General features: G+C 41.1%; 1 protein-coding gene across 6 annotated transcripts in view; it reads left to right on the top strand.

Moving 5' to 3' along the window:
- AMOTL1 (angiomotin like 1) overlaps window positions 1-19650 on the top strand; it is a 58988-nt gene extending 39338 nt beyond the window's left edge. For all 6 annotated transcript variants that reach the window (XM_039349078.1, XM_039349076.1, XM_039349081.1 and 3 more), the window contains 7 exons: window positions 3585-3730; window positions 5719-5868; window positions 9254-9438; window positions 10061-10186; window positions 13230-13456; window positions 15390-15662; window positions 17037-19650. In XM_039349078.1, coding sequence (XP_039205012.1) covers window positions 3585-3730; window positions 5719-5868; window positions 9254-9438; window positions 10061-10186; window positions 13230-13456; window positions 15390-15662; window positions 17037-17146 — 1217 coding nt within the window. In that variant the 3' untranslated portion in view covers window positions 17147-19650. The remainder of the gene's footprint in view (window positions 1-3584; window positions 3731-5718; window positions 5869-9253; window positions 9439-10060; window positions 10187-13229; window positions 13457-15389; window positions 15663-17036) is intronic.
- Window positions 19651-20137: the final 487 nt, after the last annotated feature.

The following is a 20137-nucleotide window of genomic DNA, read 5'->3' as shown; positions in this document are numbered from 1 at the left end:
GTTAGTTTTGTTCTTTTCTCCTTATGTTTGAGGAGATAAAACATATGCTTTGCAGTAAAATGGATTTAGCATATGTATCATATGGAAATATTTGTGCCAGCTTATTCTTGTTTGGCAAGGACTCACTTAGAAGACTTTGGTGCAATTCTGGGACAATTTAAAAATGCATTGAGTAGTTGGAGTGAGTTTGGATGAAAGTTACCAAACCAGTGATTGGGAGCCAGCTCTTAAGAACAGCTAAAAAGCCGTATTTCTCAGCCTTGGCAATTTGAAGATGTGTGTACTTCAACTCCCAGAATTCCCTAGCCACTTTTGGAATTTCAGGAGCTGAAATACACACATCTTCAAATTGCCAAAGTTGAGAAACACTGAGCTAAAGGAACTGGATATGTTAGAAGATTGAGATGAGATTGATTAGCAATCTTCAGACATCTTACTGGTTGTCATATAAAATTGGAAGTTGGTTTGTTTTGGGTCCTGGGATTGGAACGAATAGGTTGAAACTAGAGAGAAATAGACTTGGATCAGATAACAGGAAGAATTTCCCGATAGTTAAGACCTGTTAAGAAGTGGAATACGCTGCCTCATAAAGTGCCATGTTCCTCTTCTGCGGATATCTTCAGCCAGAGGCTGAATTCCCATCTGTTTGAAATACTGTAAAAGATTCTGCATTAAGCAGGACATTTGATTAAAGCATGGGTAACCATCCTTCCAACCCACGTCTTGATTCTGTGAACTGAAATCTTAACATATTTTGCAGGCCACCAAATTCAGAAAAACTTATGACGTGGTTGGTCTTTTTCCTTTTTGTAATCTCATGTGGTGCTTTCCTTGTCCTTTTTTTGGGGGGGGGAGAATAGAGGGAAAATAATAAAGGGGGGAAATGTGCAGGTATTTGTGCCTCCTTATTGTCAGTTCAGTGAAAATTTACTGTTCCTTAACTCCCCTGAAAATTCTTTATCCAAATGTTCAGGATCCCAAATAAATGTTTCCTGCAGAACAAATAGGCAGAACAAGTTCCTCATGGAATGAGACATCGCTCATGCTGGGGCATCTGAACAATTTGGAGATGCTTGGTGGCAGCTGATGTTCAGTGAATTATTTCCCATCTGATGACTCAGGGTCAAGTTCACATGAATGGGGCAAAGCTAAATAAAGCACAGCAGTGCCTCCCCCCCCCAATTGGTGTTGATATTAGCGAGGCCTTGCTGGAATCAACAGCAGATATGTTGTTTCAAATCTACTTACAAGCTTCCTTTAAAGTAGTTTTCTCATCAGTGTGGAGGACTACTTTGAATCTGCAGACGGGGATATGTGCACTCACACACATCCATTTTGTCTGGTATCACACACAGCTCAAATGGAGGCTCCTCCTTAATTATTTGCTTTTTTTAATGTAAGAATATTGAAATTAGTATCTCTTTTATGTTTTCATGTCATTATTTAAAAATTCATGTTAGGACTTAGTGAGGGCTCAAATGTGGAAAGCGATCAGCCCCTTCTGGATCTCTGCATATATGTACTGTATAGGTGGGTGTATGTGTAGGTGGAGAACCAGTTTGGTGTAGTGGTGAAGGTGCTGGCCCACAATTTGAGTTCTACTCCTCCCTTAGGCATGAAAACTGGTTGAATGACATTGGGCCAATCTCAGCCCAACCCACCTCACAGGATTGTAGTTGTGAGGAAAATAGGAAGATGTGGATATGTTAGATATGTTTGCTGCCCTGATTTATTTGTAAAAATAATAAAGGCATGATATAAATAAATAACGTATCATTGAGTGATAAAAAAGCAGGATAAAAATCTCATCATAAATTATAATACTAGGTGAGTTTGTAAAAGGCTGTTCCCCTAGATCAGGGGTAGGCCACCTTGGCTCTTTTATGACTCGTGGACTTCAACTCCCAGAATTCCTGAGCCAGCATGGCTCAGCTTGGAAACCTCTCCCTTTCCCCTCAGTATGGCTGGCTCAGGAATTCTGGGAGTTGAAGTCCACGAGTCATAAAAGAGCCAAGGTTGCCTACCCCTGCCCTAGATGGCTCTTATAGGGAGCAGATTTAAAACATCTCCAGATGTTCACATATATCTTTGCTCCATATTCACCTCACCTTGTTTATCTACAAAATTTAGTTAGATAGGCACACAATGCTGCAAAATAAATATGCAGGCCCTGAGATATTCTGCAAATGGTAAAGGTGACACAGCCTTCAGCAGATCACAGATGATTTGTCCTGACTGAGGCTGTCAGGTGAATGTTCAAGGAAGGAAGTCATGTTGAATGAGATCTCAGTTTTGGTCCATACCTGGTCCTGTCTCTGATTGCTTCCCCCACCCCTCCCAAATTATTTCTTCTTTGGGCAGCTGTTTTATAGGGTCATTTTTCATCCCTACACGCTGGTAATAGCAGGGATTCTATAAAAGAAAAGGCCCTATAAAAGAGTCCATATAAAAGAGAAGCAACTTAGAACTAACAGTGAGAACAATTAACCAGTGAAACAACTTGCCTTCAGAAGGTGTAGCTGCTCCATCACTGGAGGCTTTTAAAAAGAGACTGGACGACCACTTATCTAGAATGATATAGGTCTCCTGCTTGAGCAGAGGGTTGGACTAGAAGACCTCCAAGGACCCTTCCAACTCTGTTACTCTGTTTAAAAAATTCTATATGTAGAAGAAACAACCAAGGGTACATTTAGACTTGAAGCTAAAAACAGCTTGGCTTTTCAGCAGTGCAAGTAACTGCTGAATGCAGTGGTAAAATAAACCATTTTCTTTGCTTAGGATTCTCCCTCATAATTCCTTTAACCCCGTATGTCTGAAGCTGCAGTCAATAACTGAGACCTGTTCCAGAATCCATAGTTGAAGTCCACACATCTTAAAGTTGCCAAGTTTTTTTTTTAAAAAAAAAACTTGTTATATAGGTAGTTCTCAACTTACAACCATTCATTTTGTGGCAAGAAAGATTGTAAAATGGGGCAACAACTCACTTAAAAACTGTCTTGCTTAGCAGTGGAAATGTTGGGCTCAATTGTGGTCACAACTGGAGACTACTTGTACAGATGAGAAGGAAAGACTAGCCTATATTGGACTTAATGGCTCAACTGATGATTTGAACCTTGATCTGCCTGCTTAGTTGGAAATATTTTAATGGTATACCATGCTGACGATTTTTCAGGGGTTCTTTTAAGACATACGGGCTTCTCCTGCCTTTTTTTTTTCACCCAACCATCTGTTGAGGTGGTTAAATGATGGAGTTCTAAGAATGTCCATGGCAAAGAGGAGGACTTTCTCTATAATAAATTATAATTCTAGTTTAGGCACTCTGGGCACTCCTGGGAGTTTAATCTTTCATAAAATGGCTACTCATTATCTATATTTTCTTACAAAGTTTATATTTGAAGCCCAGAGCCATAATTAGTTATAAAGATAATGATGGGCACCAAAGTTTCTTTGCAGCAAGCATGGTGCAAATTAGGAGAACGGTCTGTAAATTTCTGAAAGAGTCCCGGATACTAATTTGGATACTGCAAACTGAGAATCTTAGGTTTTTTCTGAAGGATCTAGTCTTGAACTTGTTGCCCTTCTAGACAAAGAGTACTTGAAGGAGAAGGAAAAGCTAGAAATGGACTTGACGGCCCTGCGCTTGACGAATGAGGAACAGCGAAGGCACATTGAGATCCTGGACCAGGCTTTGAACAATGCTCAAGCCAAAGTCATCAAACTAGAAGCAGAGGTGAGAGGTTAAGTTATCTCTCGAAAACAGACACTTGTTTTCTTTCCCTGGGATTGGTGTGGGTGGACAAATTCTCCTGTTGGTGCTAAGGATCATGGGGTTGGCTTCCAACCCAAACATCAGCATTAAAGGAGATATTTGGTCTTAGGACACAGCAACCCTTCTGTGTCATCTGGAATATTTTGACCGAAGAGTCCCAGATGCTTTAATCAAGCTTCTCAAGATCATTTCTCAAATTCCTTCATTATGTTGGTTGTCTTTTGGGTTGCCTTTTTCTGCATCTTTCTGAGTTTGTTTGTCTTGGTATACAGTAATTGGACAGTGCACAGTTTTTTAAGAATAGTCCCATTGGGCTTAGTCATATCTTCCCATCTGCTAGCATATGTTCTCAGCATTTATTTTTGTGGCTTGAGTAACCCAAAACATAAGAGAGGCCAGGCGTCTACAACCCAGAAAGTATGAAGAGCATCTGCTGGGTAATTTCCGAATCGTATTAAACAAATACAAAAATAACCCAGATCATACAACAAAAATCATTAAAACACATTAAGAACAATAACATCAATTAAAACCATAAAAAATCATCTGTGAGAGTCAAATCCAATTTACGAACAGTACCGTTAATAATACTGTGGAGTTTTTGGTGGGCTCTGAGCTTGGTTGTTTGCTTGCAGCCATTTTATTACCTTACTAGGTAACATCTTCACCCTTGTGAAGCAGCCAGCCAAGCTCAGAAAACACCAAGGACTCCACAGTTCAACCCCGAACTACATATATTGTCTTCTATTAGTGGTGCTAATCCTGTTTTATATATGTTCTGTGTCACATTAATAACTCCTTATAAAGAGTTTTAGCTATTGGTTTGATTCCCAACTTGCTAAGAAGTTGAAGTTTGTTCCACTAGAACTAGTTTCCTAGTCATATGAAAGTGGCTAGAGTTGTTTTAGACCAGTGGTTCTCAACCTGTGGGTCGGTATCCCATTTGGGGTCCAACGACCATTTCACGGGGGTCGCCAAACAATGCAGTCCGCCATTTTTCCCCCCTTTTCCTTAGCTGTGCTACTCCCTTTTATTCTATTGGCTTTTGAAAGCCAATAGAATAGACTCTCTTGAATAGGAATTGTCCAGGCTGTCTCTGCCCTGCTGAGCCCGCCAAAAGCCCCATTCTGCAAACGGTGCTGCACCAGTTGAGTAGTCCTCGACTTACGACCGGTTGAGTAATCCTCGACTTACGACCGGTTGGGGGGTCGCGGCATTAAAAAGGTTGAGAATCACTGTTTTAGACCCTCAAAGTAGACTAGGATTTCATACCATCATACATGGCCAAATAGATAAGACGCTTTACAATTAGAAAGGGAAATACCCTTATCTAGGTTTTCATTATTTCAGAAATTACATACAACATTCATTTTAATTCGCTTCCCAGCTGGAGCAGGAGATGAGAGGGAGCTTTCACAAAGATTAAGAGACTGAAGCTACAGTACACAAGCTGGAAAGGAGCACCGTACTTCCTCTCCCTTTTCATGAATATACACAGACTAAAGTTCAGACATGAATCTGTTGCTGTTGCTATTCCAGCAAAGCCATGGTTTATATGAGCCTCAGTGAATTGAAAATACTGAATGAACTATAAACAAACCATATTGGGATTTAGTATGGGATAAACCATTTCCAAGATCTCCAAGCTATTTTGAACCAAAAGCCAACTCTTTCTTTCTTTTTTCCTGCATACACATGCAGTCTCTGTTTTCAGCCCCATATATTTTTCCCAGTAAAATTTCTTTTCTGCTGCTCTCATTTCCCTGCTCTGGATTGTACTGACAGGTGGGTTGGCCAGAGATTTCTCTGTTTTGAAGAGAATAAAAGTTCTTAATCGTTGGAAGCATTTCATTAGAATTATTCCTCTTGGGGATATTGAGGTGAACTTCCTGTGTTGAATTGGAGGTCAGACAAAATAATTCCCTGAGTTTCTGTGATTCTGCCTCCAGCTACGGAAAAAGCAAGCGCACGTCGAGAAGGTAGAGAAGCTCCAGCAGGCCTTGACCCAACTTCAGGCAGCCTACGAGAAGCGAGAGCAGATGGAGCATCGATTACGCACCAGGCTGGAAAGAGAGTTGGAATCTCTGAGGCTGCAACAGGTGAGAAATTGAGGGTGAATCTTTGGTCTCCTGGAGTGATTTATGGAGCTGTCAGATCAAAGACTGCATGACCAGAACATAAAAGAGATATTAATTTCAATATTCTTACATTAAAAATAGCAAATAATTAAGGATGAGCCTCCATTTGAGCTGTGTGATACCAGACTGACATTGTAAACTGTAAACAGAGAGTGCAGTAAAACACTGTGGGGCGATATATAAGTCTAAGTGCTATTGCTAGTGCTAAGAGAGGATGGGGATGGTTTGTATTTCTGCTTGAAGCTAGCAGGTTGCCAGCTAACAAAAGTAATTGGTGGAATCAAACTGTGGTTAGAGATCCTGGCTAATAAAACGTGTTGTAAATGTAATTTGCTGGATTGCCCCTGGGTTTTCTAGAAATGAGGAGATGAGAGAGGACAGATTGCACATATCTTGTTTCTGAGTATGTGGTTGGAACCCATTGCTTGACGTTCCACTTGAATATAATTTGTTCTTTCTCTGAAAATGACTAGGATTGGTCTGCTTTGATAATAATTTGTATGCTGCCTGATTCCCAGGGGCTCTGGGAGATTAATCTGACTTGTCTTATCAGCTGAACCCAAATGGATAAAGCTGAAAGAACATTCAAACTACATTTTGACTTTGGCACCATTACCACACCTGATATATTTTAAATGGGTTGCCTTTTGCCTAGCATAAGTTGAATACAAACATGATTGTTCATAATTTTTTAAAGGCGAGGCATATAAAGGTGTTTCTGTTTCAGCTTTGAAAACTGCTTTGTAATAGTTATTATGTCATGTGAAGTGTACCTTGTAATGCATTAGTTGCATGATTTTTGTCCATGTCTAGAATTGTTCCATGAACTATCCTAGAACCTCAATAGGCTCCTGCTGCAATTTGGATGAGGCTGCATTTTTAATGTCCTGGGTAAAAGTTTGGAGACAAAGGGACATTGTAGTATGCAACATAGGGTGAGGAATGACTTCCAAGATTAATTTTCCCTTTAGAAAAATTGCATTGATAATATAATTTTTCATGAAACTGAGTCAAGACTAAGGTCACTGAAAGCAATGAAATATGACTTTATTGCCATATTTTAAGTGATATAAGGAGACCATGTATGTTTTCTCTGGAGTAAACAATAACAAGCATCTTCTTTTCGGAGCTGTAGAACCAATTATTTAAAAAAAAATTGGGTTTTTCCTTTGCTGGATGTAACCAATGACTAGATAGTCATCTGTCAGGAGTGCTTTAATTTAATTTAATTTCTGCATTGATTGAAAATTGGGATCATTGGCCAAAATGGATTCTTCTAACTTTATGATTCTATAATAAGCTATTGAATTCAATGGGATATACTTCAGAGCAGATATTACCTGATGACACTCCTGGTCACGGCTACGTTTGGTGGGACGAGGGCCAGAGATCAAATTTATTCATTATTTCCACTTTTACACTGCCCATTGCTACACATCTCTATATTCCCTGTATAAGAGCATAACACTTAAAATAAAATTCCAGTGCCATTCCAGAAGAAAAAAACAACCCCACAGTTTCCAGTATATATCCCAAACATTTGAATCTGGTGCCTGTGGAATCAGCCAGATTTTCAGTGCTTTCTTGAAGGCCTGCAAGATCAAGGCTGTTCAGACCTTGGGGGCAGGGGGGAACTGCTGTTCCAGAGACTAGGTACAGCAACAGAGAAAGTATACTTCCTGGGTTGACAGGAAGGTGACATTGTTTAATTAAGGGACCTGAAGCATGCCAACCTTGCTAGAACATGGCCAGGCATACCGATAACCACTTGCACTGCTGCATTCCAGACCAGTTATAGCTTCAGAGTGATCTTCAAGATTCACTTTCAATCAATCAATCAAATCATTAATGTTTTACCAAGAGAGTAAAGTTTTGCTTAAGTCCACAGGCATGATGACTCAGATACAACTCGTTTCCAGTAAGGCCTCCTGATTCCAGAAAGGGCACAGTTAGGGCACCAGACAAATCTGTGTAAAGGTGTTTCTAATCCCAGCTGCTACTTGATTCTGAAGTTTAAATAAATTAATAAATCTCTAGCTTGTATCCTAGTTCTGTCTTGGGAAGCACCTTCCCATCCAGTCATTGGTATGTCCCTGGAACTGGATGGTCCATGTTCTTACACCCACTTGGTCTCACCAGAGTTGAGCTTCGACCTGTTTCTCTTCAGATTCCCATAGGCTCCAAGTATAGCAGCAATCTTTTGTCTTCGTCACTTGGTTGGTTCAGGGTCAAGGTCAGCTGGACTGAGGAGGTAGAGTTGGCCATGTTCTGTCAAATGCTATGACTATCTTGAGATCTGGAAAGACGATGCAATAATGGAAATCTTTCCCGTAGGAAGCCAATATTGAGACTGCTGTTGAAGTACTATTTATGTACTTTGGCGGGCTTCGTTCCAAAAACCAGAAATACTTTCCCGCAGGCTGTTTTTCAGGTTATATCTAATTCTTTTCCTTGTATAATTGACTGGAAAACTGCCTTTATAATTCAGTGAAGTAGACTCAGTGAAAAAATACCTACTGTAAGTGTGCCAGAATTGTAAGGAATTCTAAGGGGCATTGTATGGGGGGAAAAGTCATTGTGAGCATAAACCAGACATATCAAACACAAGGCCCAGGGGCCAGATGCGGCCCGCGAAGTGGTTTCATGTGGCCCGCGAAGCCATCCTGGAAACAGTGAGGGAACAGCCCCCGCTGCCTTGGCCCTGGCCCAGGTCGGTCGGGAGCCAATGTACAATTTTGTGGTGGCCATCTATGCTGAAAGGCATTCAGTCCTAGCTCGATAAGGCCATCCAGAAACAGTGAGGAACCAGCCCCTGCCACGTTGGCCCCACCCCCTGGGTGCATGCTGGGGAGGTGTCACCTTTGTGAGGAATGAAGAAATGCACCATGCCTTGGCGCTTGCCCTGGTCCCACCCCCTTCTGCCAGAGACCCTCAGATCTTTGCCACTCCTGCCCAGACTCCCACAGGCACCCTTGATGCGAACAACGTAGAGCTGGCCATGCCCACCAGTAAGCCACATCCACTACATCCATGCCCACCCAGTAGGCCGCACCCACCCTGGCCACACTCACCTGCCCCCCCCCAAGGGCAACCACAATGCTGATGCGGCCCTCAATGAAATTGAGTTTGACACCCCTGGCATAAATGGTCTGTCTTGCATATCTTTTAATTTTCTGACTGTGTTGGCCCACTGGTGCATATACTGATTAATTTCTAAGGGCAGAGTTCCTCAACCTTGCCAGCTTGAAGAGATACGGATTTCAACTCCCAGACCAGATGGATTTGTGAGCTACTTGCCTGTTAAATGTATACTAAAATGGTTTAAGAGCATCTTCCTTTATCTCAGAAACAAGGGAACTACCAAGCAGCCCCTGTACCTGAGTATAACGTCCCGGCCTTAATGGAATTAGTGCGGGAGAAGGACGAGAGGATTCTGGCTTTAGAAGCTGACATGACCAAGTGGGAGCAGAAGTACCTCGAAGAGAGCACAATCCGGCACTTTGCCATGAGTGCTGCAGCTGCAACAGAAAAGTAGGATTTATTGACTTTTTAAAATGTATTTATTTATTAACCAAAATTTATAGAGATGGCTGAATGATAGGCTTTTCAGTGTTGGGTGAAAGTCAAGAGCTTTTGAGATCTTTTTAAAGCTCACCATAGACCTCTTGTGAGATAGTGAGAGATTTGGTTGTCTCATGTGATTATGGAGATTTGTAAGTGCACATATATTTCCTTCCTTCCTTCCTTCCTTCCTTCCTTCCTTCCTTCCTTCCTTCCTTCCTTCCTTCCTTCCTTCCTTCCTTCCTTCCTATTTCTAACCACCCATCTCCTTCACACTCTTTGGTAGTTAGTGGAGGCCATTAGGCTGTCATGACACACCTGGGCACTGCATTCCCATCCCAGGATGCCAATGGTAGAGGAGGTCCTAACCCTTAATGAGTAAGTACCCCACTGAGCACCCAGAGGCAACTAGGCGTCACCCTTGGTCTCTTTGGCAAAAGAACCACACAGAAGAAGTATGAAAGACATTCCATTTTGAGAGATAAGAAAGCTTCCCCGACTAGAAAAGCAGATAATTGGATCGATGAAAGGAAGGTTCTTGTATTTTGATCAAGTCAGATAAAAGCTTTTTGGGTTTTTTCTCTTTTGCCAGAGATACTTTGGCCACCAACCACTCCCGCAGTGGCAGCTACAGCGAGAGCTCCCTGGAGGTCCGCATATGGCAGGAAGAAGAGGCGAAGATGCAAAACAACCAGAAGTGTCAGGACATGGAATACACGTAAGGAACAGCTGTGAAATAGCTGCTATGGGATTTGAATGACGCTTTGCAGTGCTGAGGTTCCCTGCAGTGCTTAATAAGAATATTCAGCTTTTGGAATACAAGGCCCTCAACCACTTGGGAACCAGATCCTGAATATGCTACATTCATGGTAGAAAACTGATTGGTTGCCAAGGGTTAGAAAAGGTCCTCTGTCTATACTTTGACTAAGAGTCCTCTTTTGGTTACAAGGCTTCTTTAATGAATGCTCTCTACCTGGAAGATCCTAAAGCATCTTCTCTTACATTTGGGGAGCACCAAGTGAAGACCCATCTCTTCATTCGTGCCTTTCTTGTAGTAATGCTGTAGAACAGGGGTCTTCAAACTTGGCCCTTTTATGACTTGTGGACTTCAACTCCCAGAATTCCTCAGCCAGGCACGCGTGCCTGGCTGAGGAATTCTGGGAGTTGAAGTCCACAAGTCATAAAAGGGCCAAGTTTGAAGACCCCTGCTGTAGATAGAAGAATGATTCTGTTCAGCTTTCTTTTCCACCCTGTGCATATTTTTTTCCACACAGTTTCCTTTAGTAATAGTAATAGTAGTAAAGTTGGAAGGGACCTTGGAGGTCATCTAGTCCAACCCCCTGCTCAGGCAGGAAACCCTACACCATTTCGGACAAATGGCTGTCCAGTCTCTTCTTAAAAACTTCCAGTGTTGGAGCATTTACTGCTTCTGGAGGCAGGCTGTTCCACTGATTAATTGTTCTCACTGTCAGGAAGTTTCTCCTTAGTTCTAGGTTGCTTCTCTCCTTGATTAGTTTCCACCCGTTGCTTCTTGTCCTGCCTTCAGGTGCTTTGGAAAATAGCTTAATTCCCTCTTCTTTATGGCAGCCCCTGAGATATTGGAATACTGCTATCATGTCCCCCCTTGTCCTTCTCTTCGTTAAACTAGACATACCCAATTCTAGCAACCGTTCCTTATATGTTTTAGCCTCCAGTCCCCTAATCATCTTTGTTGCTCTTCTCTGTACTCTTTCTAGAGTCTCAACATCTTTTTTACATCGTGGTGACCAAAACTGGATGCAGTATTCCAAGTGTGGCCTTACCAAGGCATTGAAGAGTGGTATTAATACTTCACGTGATCTTGATTCTATCCCTCTGTTAATGCAGCCTAGCACTGTGTTGGCCTTTTTGGCAGCTGCAGCACACTGCTGGCTCATATTTAGTGATTGTCTACTAGGACTCCGAGGTCCCTCTCACAGTTACTACTATTGAGCATGGTGCCACCTATGCTGTACTTGTGCATTTGGTTTTTCTTGCCTAAATGTAGAACCTTGCTTTTTTCACCATTGAATTTCATTTTGTTAGTTAGTGCCCAGTGTTCAAGTCTGTCCAGATCCTTCTGTATCTGAAGCCTGTCTTCTGGAGTGTTGGCTATTCCTGCCAGCTTGGTGTCATCTGCAAATTTGATGAGTTCCCCATCTATCCCTTCATCCAAATCGTTGGTGTATTTCAATCATTTCTTTTTTCAATATTTTATTAAAGTTTATTATAAGATGAAAATACAAAAAGAAGCAAACGTTAGAATGCTAAGAAGAAGAAAAAGGGTGCAAAGAGAAAGAAAGGGAAAAAAATAGGTATTTCCAACTTTTTCAGTGCAGTAGAATACAAAAAAAATAAAGAGTGAGAGAGAGTAACTTCAACCTTTTGTTTTACATTTCTAAACATTTGAAGCCATTTCTATTGTAACAAAATTATCCTATTCATCAAAACCAAAAATCTAAAGTTTTATTTTTTTTATTTTGAGCAAAAAGTCCAGAAGTGGTTTCCAAGTAGAAAAAAAAGACTAGATAAACTCTTCTCTTTAATTAAAACAGTCAATTTTGCCATATCTGCCAATTCCATCAACTTTACCATCCATTCTTCCATATTTTAATCATTTCTGAATGTTTTGATATACTGGTTGGCAATGATATATTAAATACATGATGCCTACATATCTCAGGCCATAAAATTAATATTGCATCAGGAACAGAGTGTATTGGAACATTGTATTCATCTGTTTCGCACCTTCTTCCATGTACACAAACCAAGGATGTGCTTACATGACAGTGTCTCCAACTAGCCAACCATATTTTAGACTCACGACCCTGTGGTTGTTTCATGGTTTCATGTGTTGTGTGAATTGAGAAATGTCAATTAATAATATAAACCACTGTGCATTTCACAGTAGATGCTGCTATGTTATCCATGCAATAAGAGGCAGGTTTGATGGGGAAATCTATTCTGTAGCAAATAGCATCTGTTGTGATGCAAATTTTAGAAAATTTTGGGAGATTCTGTGGTCATGTTTAGGATTACCCTCTTAATGATGACTGCAAGGGAAGGGAGCAGACCAGTCTGTCCATCTTTGCTCTTCTTCGCATGAAAGAGCTCTCAATGTCAGCCATTCAAGATAAGTCAGATCAGGAAACAGATACCACAAGAACTACTGGAGGTATATTTTATTGTTATAGGAAATAACAGAATGTTCAAAGTTTCTCTCTTATACTAAAGATAATCAAGAAGTGGCAATCCTGAGTTTCTCATCCTCTCCTGTCTTTCTGGTTCATGCTTTCAGTAACACTTGTTTTTCAAGGTTATCTGAGTACTCCTGTACAAGGGGACAGCCCCTTGATAGGATGGTACCAATCAAATGTCTTCTATACAGAAAATATTTTATCCGTGCTGAATACATTGCAGACTGGTTGAGTTGCACAGTCACAATCGCACAGGGGATTAAGCAACTCCAGCTTGGTTATCTTTGCAACCATGCACAAATGTGGAAGTGGTGTGTTTGTGTGCTTTTAACCAATACTATGGGTTAAATCCGCTAAATTGATCGTGGCAGGATTAAAGGTAACCCTAACTGGGATCAGAAGGATACAACATTTGAATCTAGAGTGAGAAAAGTGTTTTGGTCCAAATACCTACCCAGTTCTAGCTGGGCCAAGTGATCTCTTTAAGTCTTCAATAATACTATTACCTCTGCGTTTACGAGTGTAATAAATTACTACTATTACCAGAATAAAGAATCTGTATGCAAAAATCATCGAGAAAGATGCCATGATCAAGGTCCTTCAGCAGCGATCCAGGAAAGACGCCAGCAAAGGAGATTCAGCAAGTTTGCGGCCCGCTCACTCGGTACCATCCATAGCTGCGGCTACGGGCACACACTCCCATCAGACCTCCCTGAACCACACCCAGGGCGTTGAGGAGAAGAAAGAAGAAAAGTCTTGGAAAGAAAGCATTGGTGAGCTTCAGTTCATATGTGATACGAAGCCACAATTGTTGAATAAGCCAGTTTTGTTCAGACAATATGCTGACTGGAGTGTTCTGGGTGTGAAGTCCATATATCTTAAAGTGGCTGAGCTTGGGGAACACTGTCTTAAAGGAAGATAAATGTTGTATTTCACCCATATAATATTGCTCCATGCACATTTGGGATGGCTTGCTGTTTTTCCCAGTTCTGTCTTATGTTTTGATGAAAACTTTTCTTGATTTATTTAGTCAACGGTTTTATGAAGTCTTACTTTTAAGAAATTTGGTAAACTATTTTAAAGATCAATCAGTGGTAAGCATGGCAATAAAGTGATATTGAAATAGGATATTTTATTTGCCAGATATCCTGCTTCAATATTGTGTGGTGGCCAGAGATTTACTGCATTGCTATTGGTTCATACTTTCAGCAAAGTAATATACAAAGTTATGAAGGTTTAAATGGCATAACCAGATGCACCCCACTGACAGTTGTAAGTAAAGTATGGTTTGGGGTCACACAACATGCTAAATCGGGTGGGCAACTATGGCAACTTTACAACTTGTTGGATTCAACTCCCAGAATGGAGTCATAGTTGGCTTAGGAATTCTGGGAGCTGAAGTCCACAGGTCATACACGGTATTTTTGAACAAATAATCCAAATTATGTACCAATAGAAAGTAATATTTGTATCTCAGGATTGAACTGTGGAGTCCTTGCTGTTCTCTGAGCTTCGATGTTTTCTTGCCAAACTTTCTTTACCCAACTAGGTAACATCTTCAGTGATAGACAATCCTAGCACTGAAAATGTTATCTAATTGGGTAATGAAACATCTGCAAGAAAACAACCAAGCTCAGAGAACACCAAGGGCTCCACGTCTTATTATGGCTTAACACAATGGCCTTTTTCACACAATATGCTAAGACGATAGCATAGTCTACAAAGCACATGTCCCAAATTTATTTAGATTTTGGACTCTGTTGCCTGCATCCTTCTTTAGGCCTCAGGTCTCTTTATATCTGGACTAACTCTTTGGAACTTATTTTCAGCTTTCCCTACAAAGCTAGAGTTTTCCCCTAGGGTTTTACTTACTTCTGCCATATGGGCAGTTTTCCCTTCTTCATAAATTGCTGCTGGAAGCATTCCACTAGCTTTGTTCCCAGAGCAGCCAAAAAGTTTGTGAACATTCAGCCCTGTCACATCATTTCAGCCAGTTTGCATCACTGCCATGAGTATAATGTGGTTGGAAAAAAAATGACCTGGCTCCTTTCCAGCCATTGCTTTTAGAAGGAGCCAGCAAGTTTCAGAAACATCAGCATATTTAACTGGGATTGGTTGTGAGAAATATATTTTAACAAAGACAATAATGGATGATGGGCAATATATATGCTACTTACTGTATTTGTTTAGCATTGTTTACAGGAATTTGAGGTTAAAAACATTGAGAAGTGTGATTATTAGTAATTATCAAGTGTGCAGGTTAGTGCTCTCAGAAAACTCCCATTTTGTTCCTTCTTCAAGTTAGAATAACCAGCAGAGTGTCATCTATAGGAAGCTTAACAATATATTTCTGCCCTGGCTTACCACTCCAGTAAAAAGCCAAGATCAGGAAGCCAACTAAAATCCAAAGCTTCTAATTCAAGTTTGCGAGAGTAGAGGCAAGCCAGGATTCCAGGTTTAGTCAGTTAAGTTTCTATGGCAGACTAGATCTTGGGTTCTGTAGTCACTCTTGTTTGTAATATTGCTTATTGTTGGTCAGACTCCCAGGCATATTTAGCTTACAGTTTTGTGTACTTGCAACCATCCTGCATAGAATGTAGCTTTCCTGCATTAGATGTATAAAATTTAGTCTGTATGCTCTTTGAGGAAGCCATGGTAGAAATATAATGAAAAATATCTTGGTGTCATGTTGTTATTTTCTTGAAGGTTTGCTGTTAGGGAAAGACATCTCAGAACAGTCATCCGTCCCTTCGTTGACCCTTCCAACTCCATCTTTATCCTCAACAATGACTTCCTGGCCGGTCACCATCTGCCATGCTAAAATGGGCAGCAAAGTCAACAGCACTCAGACAGACAAAGGCACGGAGCTTTTCTGGCCCACTGCAGCTTCTTTTCCGGGTAGAGGAAAACTGAGTCACTCTTCTGGCAGCAGTCCGGCCCTGAGGCACATCGCAGGCAAAAATGCTGGGGAAAGACCAGGTGAGCAGTTCCAATTGCATTGATCCCTGAGAACGTGACTGGCAGGATTTGTAGAGTTCCGAGTTTTGAAAATTTGCTCCTGGGAAAAGCAAAATGCAAGTAGTGCTCGATTTATAACTGTAATTATAGTTGTAAGTAATTATACAAGAGTCATGGTGGCACAGTGGTGAGAACTCAGTATTGCAGGCTAATTCTGCCGACTGCCAGCAGTTCGATCCTGACCAGCTCAAGGTTGATTCAGCCTTCTGTCCTTCTGAGATTGGTAAAATGAGGACCCAGATTGTTGGGGGCAATACGCTGACTCGGTAAACCACTTAGAGAAGGCTGTAAAGCACTGTGAACTGGTATAAAAGTCTAAGTTCTATTGCCATTGCTGTTGTAAGTCATGCCAATCATTCAGTGAGTCATCACATGACCAATCTGATTTTATGACTGTTTTTGTGGCAGTCATTAGCAAATTACCGTGGAGATTAAGTAAATCCACCCTCGGTAAGCAAACCTATTGTTCGCAATAGCCATTTTTTATTTTTTGGGGGCCAGAAAGCGATAGTAAATGCAGTTTCCTAATCGCGGTCATGTGACTGTGGAACATTGCAAACAGTTATAAATGCAAGCTGGTTGCCGAGCAGCGAAAATACAAATGTGATGAGGGGCATGCTAGCTGTTGGAAGTTCAAATCCGTGTCGTAAGCACCTTTTGGGGGGTCTGTTGTAAATTTGAAAGGTTGCTAAGTGACCATCCATAAATTTAGGACTGCCTGTAAAGTAAAATTCAGAAATCATCCATTTTCTACTCACTGATGCTTTCCATCTTGGAAAACTCTCAGCTTTTACTTAGCTGATTAATCTCTTACTGACCTGTAGGAGTTAAAGGGGTTCTGTGTTTCTTTAATTTGCTTCCCTGTGGCCCCTCTTAGGAACGTTTCTTCTATTCCTTTACACATTTTTTTTGAATGGAAGCCGCTTGTACCCAAGAGCTTTACATCCAGCAGGTTTAAGGCACATTTTATTTGGCAATGCCTAAGGCTGCCATTGCCCGAAAGAATGGTTTTAAAACCGGATAGCAAAAAACAGTGCTTTTTTTCTTAAAAAAAAAAAAAAAGATGCCAGAACTCACACACGTCATACAACCCCTTGCCTACCTACAAGGTTCCATCTAAAAAAGGTGCCGGAACTCCGTTCTAGGCGTTCTATGAGAAAAAAAGCTGTGGCAAAAACAGATACCAGCCTGGAAAGAATGTCATGTGAATTATGTGTGAGAAGTGTCCCAAAGCAGGGAGGAAAAAAAAATCATTTCTGTAGATCAGCTTCTATACTAAACACGGGTAATTTGGCCCTAAAACCTGACCCATTCTCTACATTTTTCTCCCCCTAGAAAACTCTTCCAGCTGTGGGAAACTCCTGGACAGCAGCAAAAGCAGAGTTAGCAATCTGCTTCATAAGCCTGAATTTCCAGATCCAGATATGATGGAAGTCCTTATTTGAAGCCGTTGGAGCTTTTGCTGCTTTGGGTAAAAGCACCTCGTCACCCTGGAGAAGAGGGGGTTGTTGTTTTCATTGCTGTGCTTGAGTTAAAAACTCTGAAGGAGAACCACAAAGTTGGACCAAGAAAGTTCGAACCTAGAAGAAAACTCCAGGTGGATCTGAGAGTTGAGGAAGACAGAGGACTCAGAACGTTGGAGATGGAACATTTGGGATGTCTGCTATGTACAGTCAAACATGATGTGGATTTGGGGGGGGGCGGATGGCAAGATGTTATAGGAATAAGAGGACGTTTCTATGGAGGATGTGTTTGATGTGCCAGGAACTGTTCTCTTACCACCTAAGTAGTGATATCATTGGGTGGTATGTTGCCCACGTGGAATTTTTTTGAGTTGTATTTGCAATTCTTGGGCGAGAGAGCAGGACTTCCAAATATTATTGTTTTAGCTGCTACCTTCTTCCTGCTTTTCCTCTTTGATTCCCCCACCATCTGGGTTTGCTTCTACTGTATGTCAAACATGCCAGCGTAGATCTCTGGTAGAACCAAATTTAGACAGGTTAATCTTAAATTGTTTCCGTGCTCTCTGTAGTTGTCTCTGTCTACAGTGGGTCCCTGAATGCTGTTGACCATGGAGGAAAATGAGTTGACATCCAGGTGCTCAATACATGAGAGCCATGATGTGCTGGTCTAATTCCATAAGATCATCTGCATTACGAAACTAAGCAATCAGTGAGCAAAACAACCAAATGATCACCCGCTCCTTCAAATTTAATTTATTCTGGCTGTGTCAGATCCCAGCTCATTTAGGCCTAAAGTTAATAATCCCAGAAGCATTGAATGGGATTTCTACCCTGGATTCATAGCAAGGATGCACCCACAGCAAAATTCCCAAAGGGGACCGGTCTCTGTCCAGAGGTTATGCATCTGAACAGTCATGTGTGAAGATTGTGCCTCTTTGGATCAGCTTTGCTGACTTGCCAGTAGATCTGTTTATGACGCTGCTGCCTAGCTAAGATATCGTTGAGCCTCTGCTGTAAGCTGGATTGTCGAAAGAGCCCTAATATAATATAGGAAGTAGTGAACACGGTGGTCCCTTTTGGATGGGGCCAAATGTGCAGTTGTTTTTGTATTCTCCTCTGTTGTGTAGTTTAGTGCTTGTTAGTTGTACTCTTTCTGACGAAAAGTGTGTACATTAGTAAGAGTCCTTAGTCCATGTAGCAATGTTCTGGTTTTGCTCTGACTCATAAATTTGCCTCTTCATTGGATGTTAGGTGAAAAAAAAGTCTCCCAAGGCTTGTAGTAAATGCTACTTCCCGGAGTATCTGTAGATAGCAAGGTCATGCAAACCTCTTTTCCTTCATTCCCTTCCTCTATAGACCAGGAGACAGTCTTAACTGCCTCTTGTTACAGGCACGTTTATCCAGGACAGGGAGCTCCTTGTTCTCTGTGGCAAAAAGCTCAAAATGCAGCACTCTTATGAGTCCAAGTTATGTTTTATCCAAAGCATAAATAGCTGGTCTCAAATTCTGACTGTGGTCTTATTCAGATTTCTCTCCATGGACTATAAGGCAAAGATGTACACCAGGACTATACATAGCGTTGCTTACTCAGTGCTGTTTCTGAGGTGCGAAACATGGCAGTCCAGAGGGGAATTAGCCTAAAAGTTGCTGCTTTATATTATATTATATGTATGTATCTACATTTAGACATACATACCTTGCCACATTTCATTAAAGACCAGGCCTTCTATTAATACCTTTTGAACAGTACATTTACATCTAAGATTCCACTTGCACACAAAGGGCGAATTGTTACCATTCTTTTTGTGCAAACCGCAGGCGGCTTTCCCAAGCCAAAAGAATCAGGACATTAAAATCTTGTTAATCTGGCTGCATGCAAAAAATAATGTCACTGTAGATTTTTAGTACCGAAATATGTGGCCCAGGAAGACCCCCCCGAGTCTAAGCAAAGTAGGCGGGGTCAAAACCTTGGGGTCATTTTTGCATTGGGAGGACAGGTTAGCTAGATTTTATAGGCAAGTTGCAAACATCTAATATCCCTGCCCACGTTTCCCTTAACCAACTTGGTGAGGTCATCAAGCTGATGGAAGTTCACCCCCATTCCAGCCCATCCTATTAGAGCATAATTTATCTACAGTATTGCATTTGTATAGTAGCTGCTATACTTGTAAACCAGTGTTCTCTAGCTTGCTCATACCTGATCTATGTGCTGCTGCAATGTTATCCTGCCTGACATTTATAGCGTTATATAGTTATATTCCAGGCAAATGGATTGTAAGATAATGTCAATCTCCCCTGTTGTGTTTCTGTTGTGCAGATTGGCTACTGCAGAGCATTGTACAGCTTGAATGTGTTTGTATAGATATATAGCGTCTCATCTTCCATAACAAATATGGGTGACTCTGGCCAGCCAAAGAATTTTCTCCTGTTTTCTGCTGCTTACATTTGTGCCTTAATATTGTATATAATAAATGTATACAACTACAGTTTCCAAATCATTTCTTTGATGCAAACTACAACATCACCCTAGGACACCCTAGTACATCACAAAGATTGGCAGTATAGTGCTTGTGGAAAGCATCATGTTCTAAAGCATGCCAAACCATAAATCTTGGTTAGCATATTATAATTGTGTCGATATAATGTGCTCTGCTCAAAGTGGACTTTAATGGCCCACTCTGGAGCACATTTTATGATAGAAGAATTCCCAGAACTTGCTGAACCACAAACTACCCAATCATGAATTATCCAAATTTAGAATAAAGCTTGAGTTTGTGGATAGGAACAGATCAAGTGGTTACTTTGTTAACCAACTACCTCCTTGCTCAACAACATATAACTAGTAAGAGAATTCACTAAGAATGTGGAATCCTTGGTGCTCTCTAAGCTTCGTATTTTTTTCTTGCAGATGTTGCATTACCCAACCAGGTGACAGGACGATGTTCTGCAGCTGGGTAACGAAACATCTGCAAG

Source organism: Crotalus tigris, unplaced genomic scaffold (assembly GCF_016545835.1).
Source record: "Crotalus tigris isolate CLP2741 ecotype Arizona unplaced genomic scaffold, ASM1654583v1 scf7180000018224.911827, whole genome shotgun sequence".
Lineage (NCBI taxonomy): Eukaryota > Metazoa > Chordata > Lepidosauria > Squamata > Viperidae > Crotalus > Crotalus tigris.
This window is presented reverse-complemented; position numbering and strand designations above follow the sequence as displayed.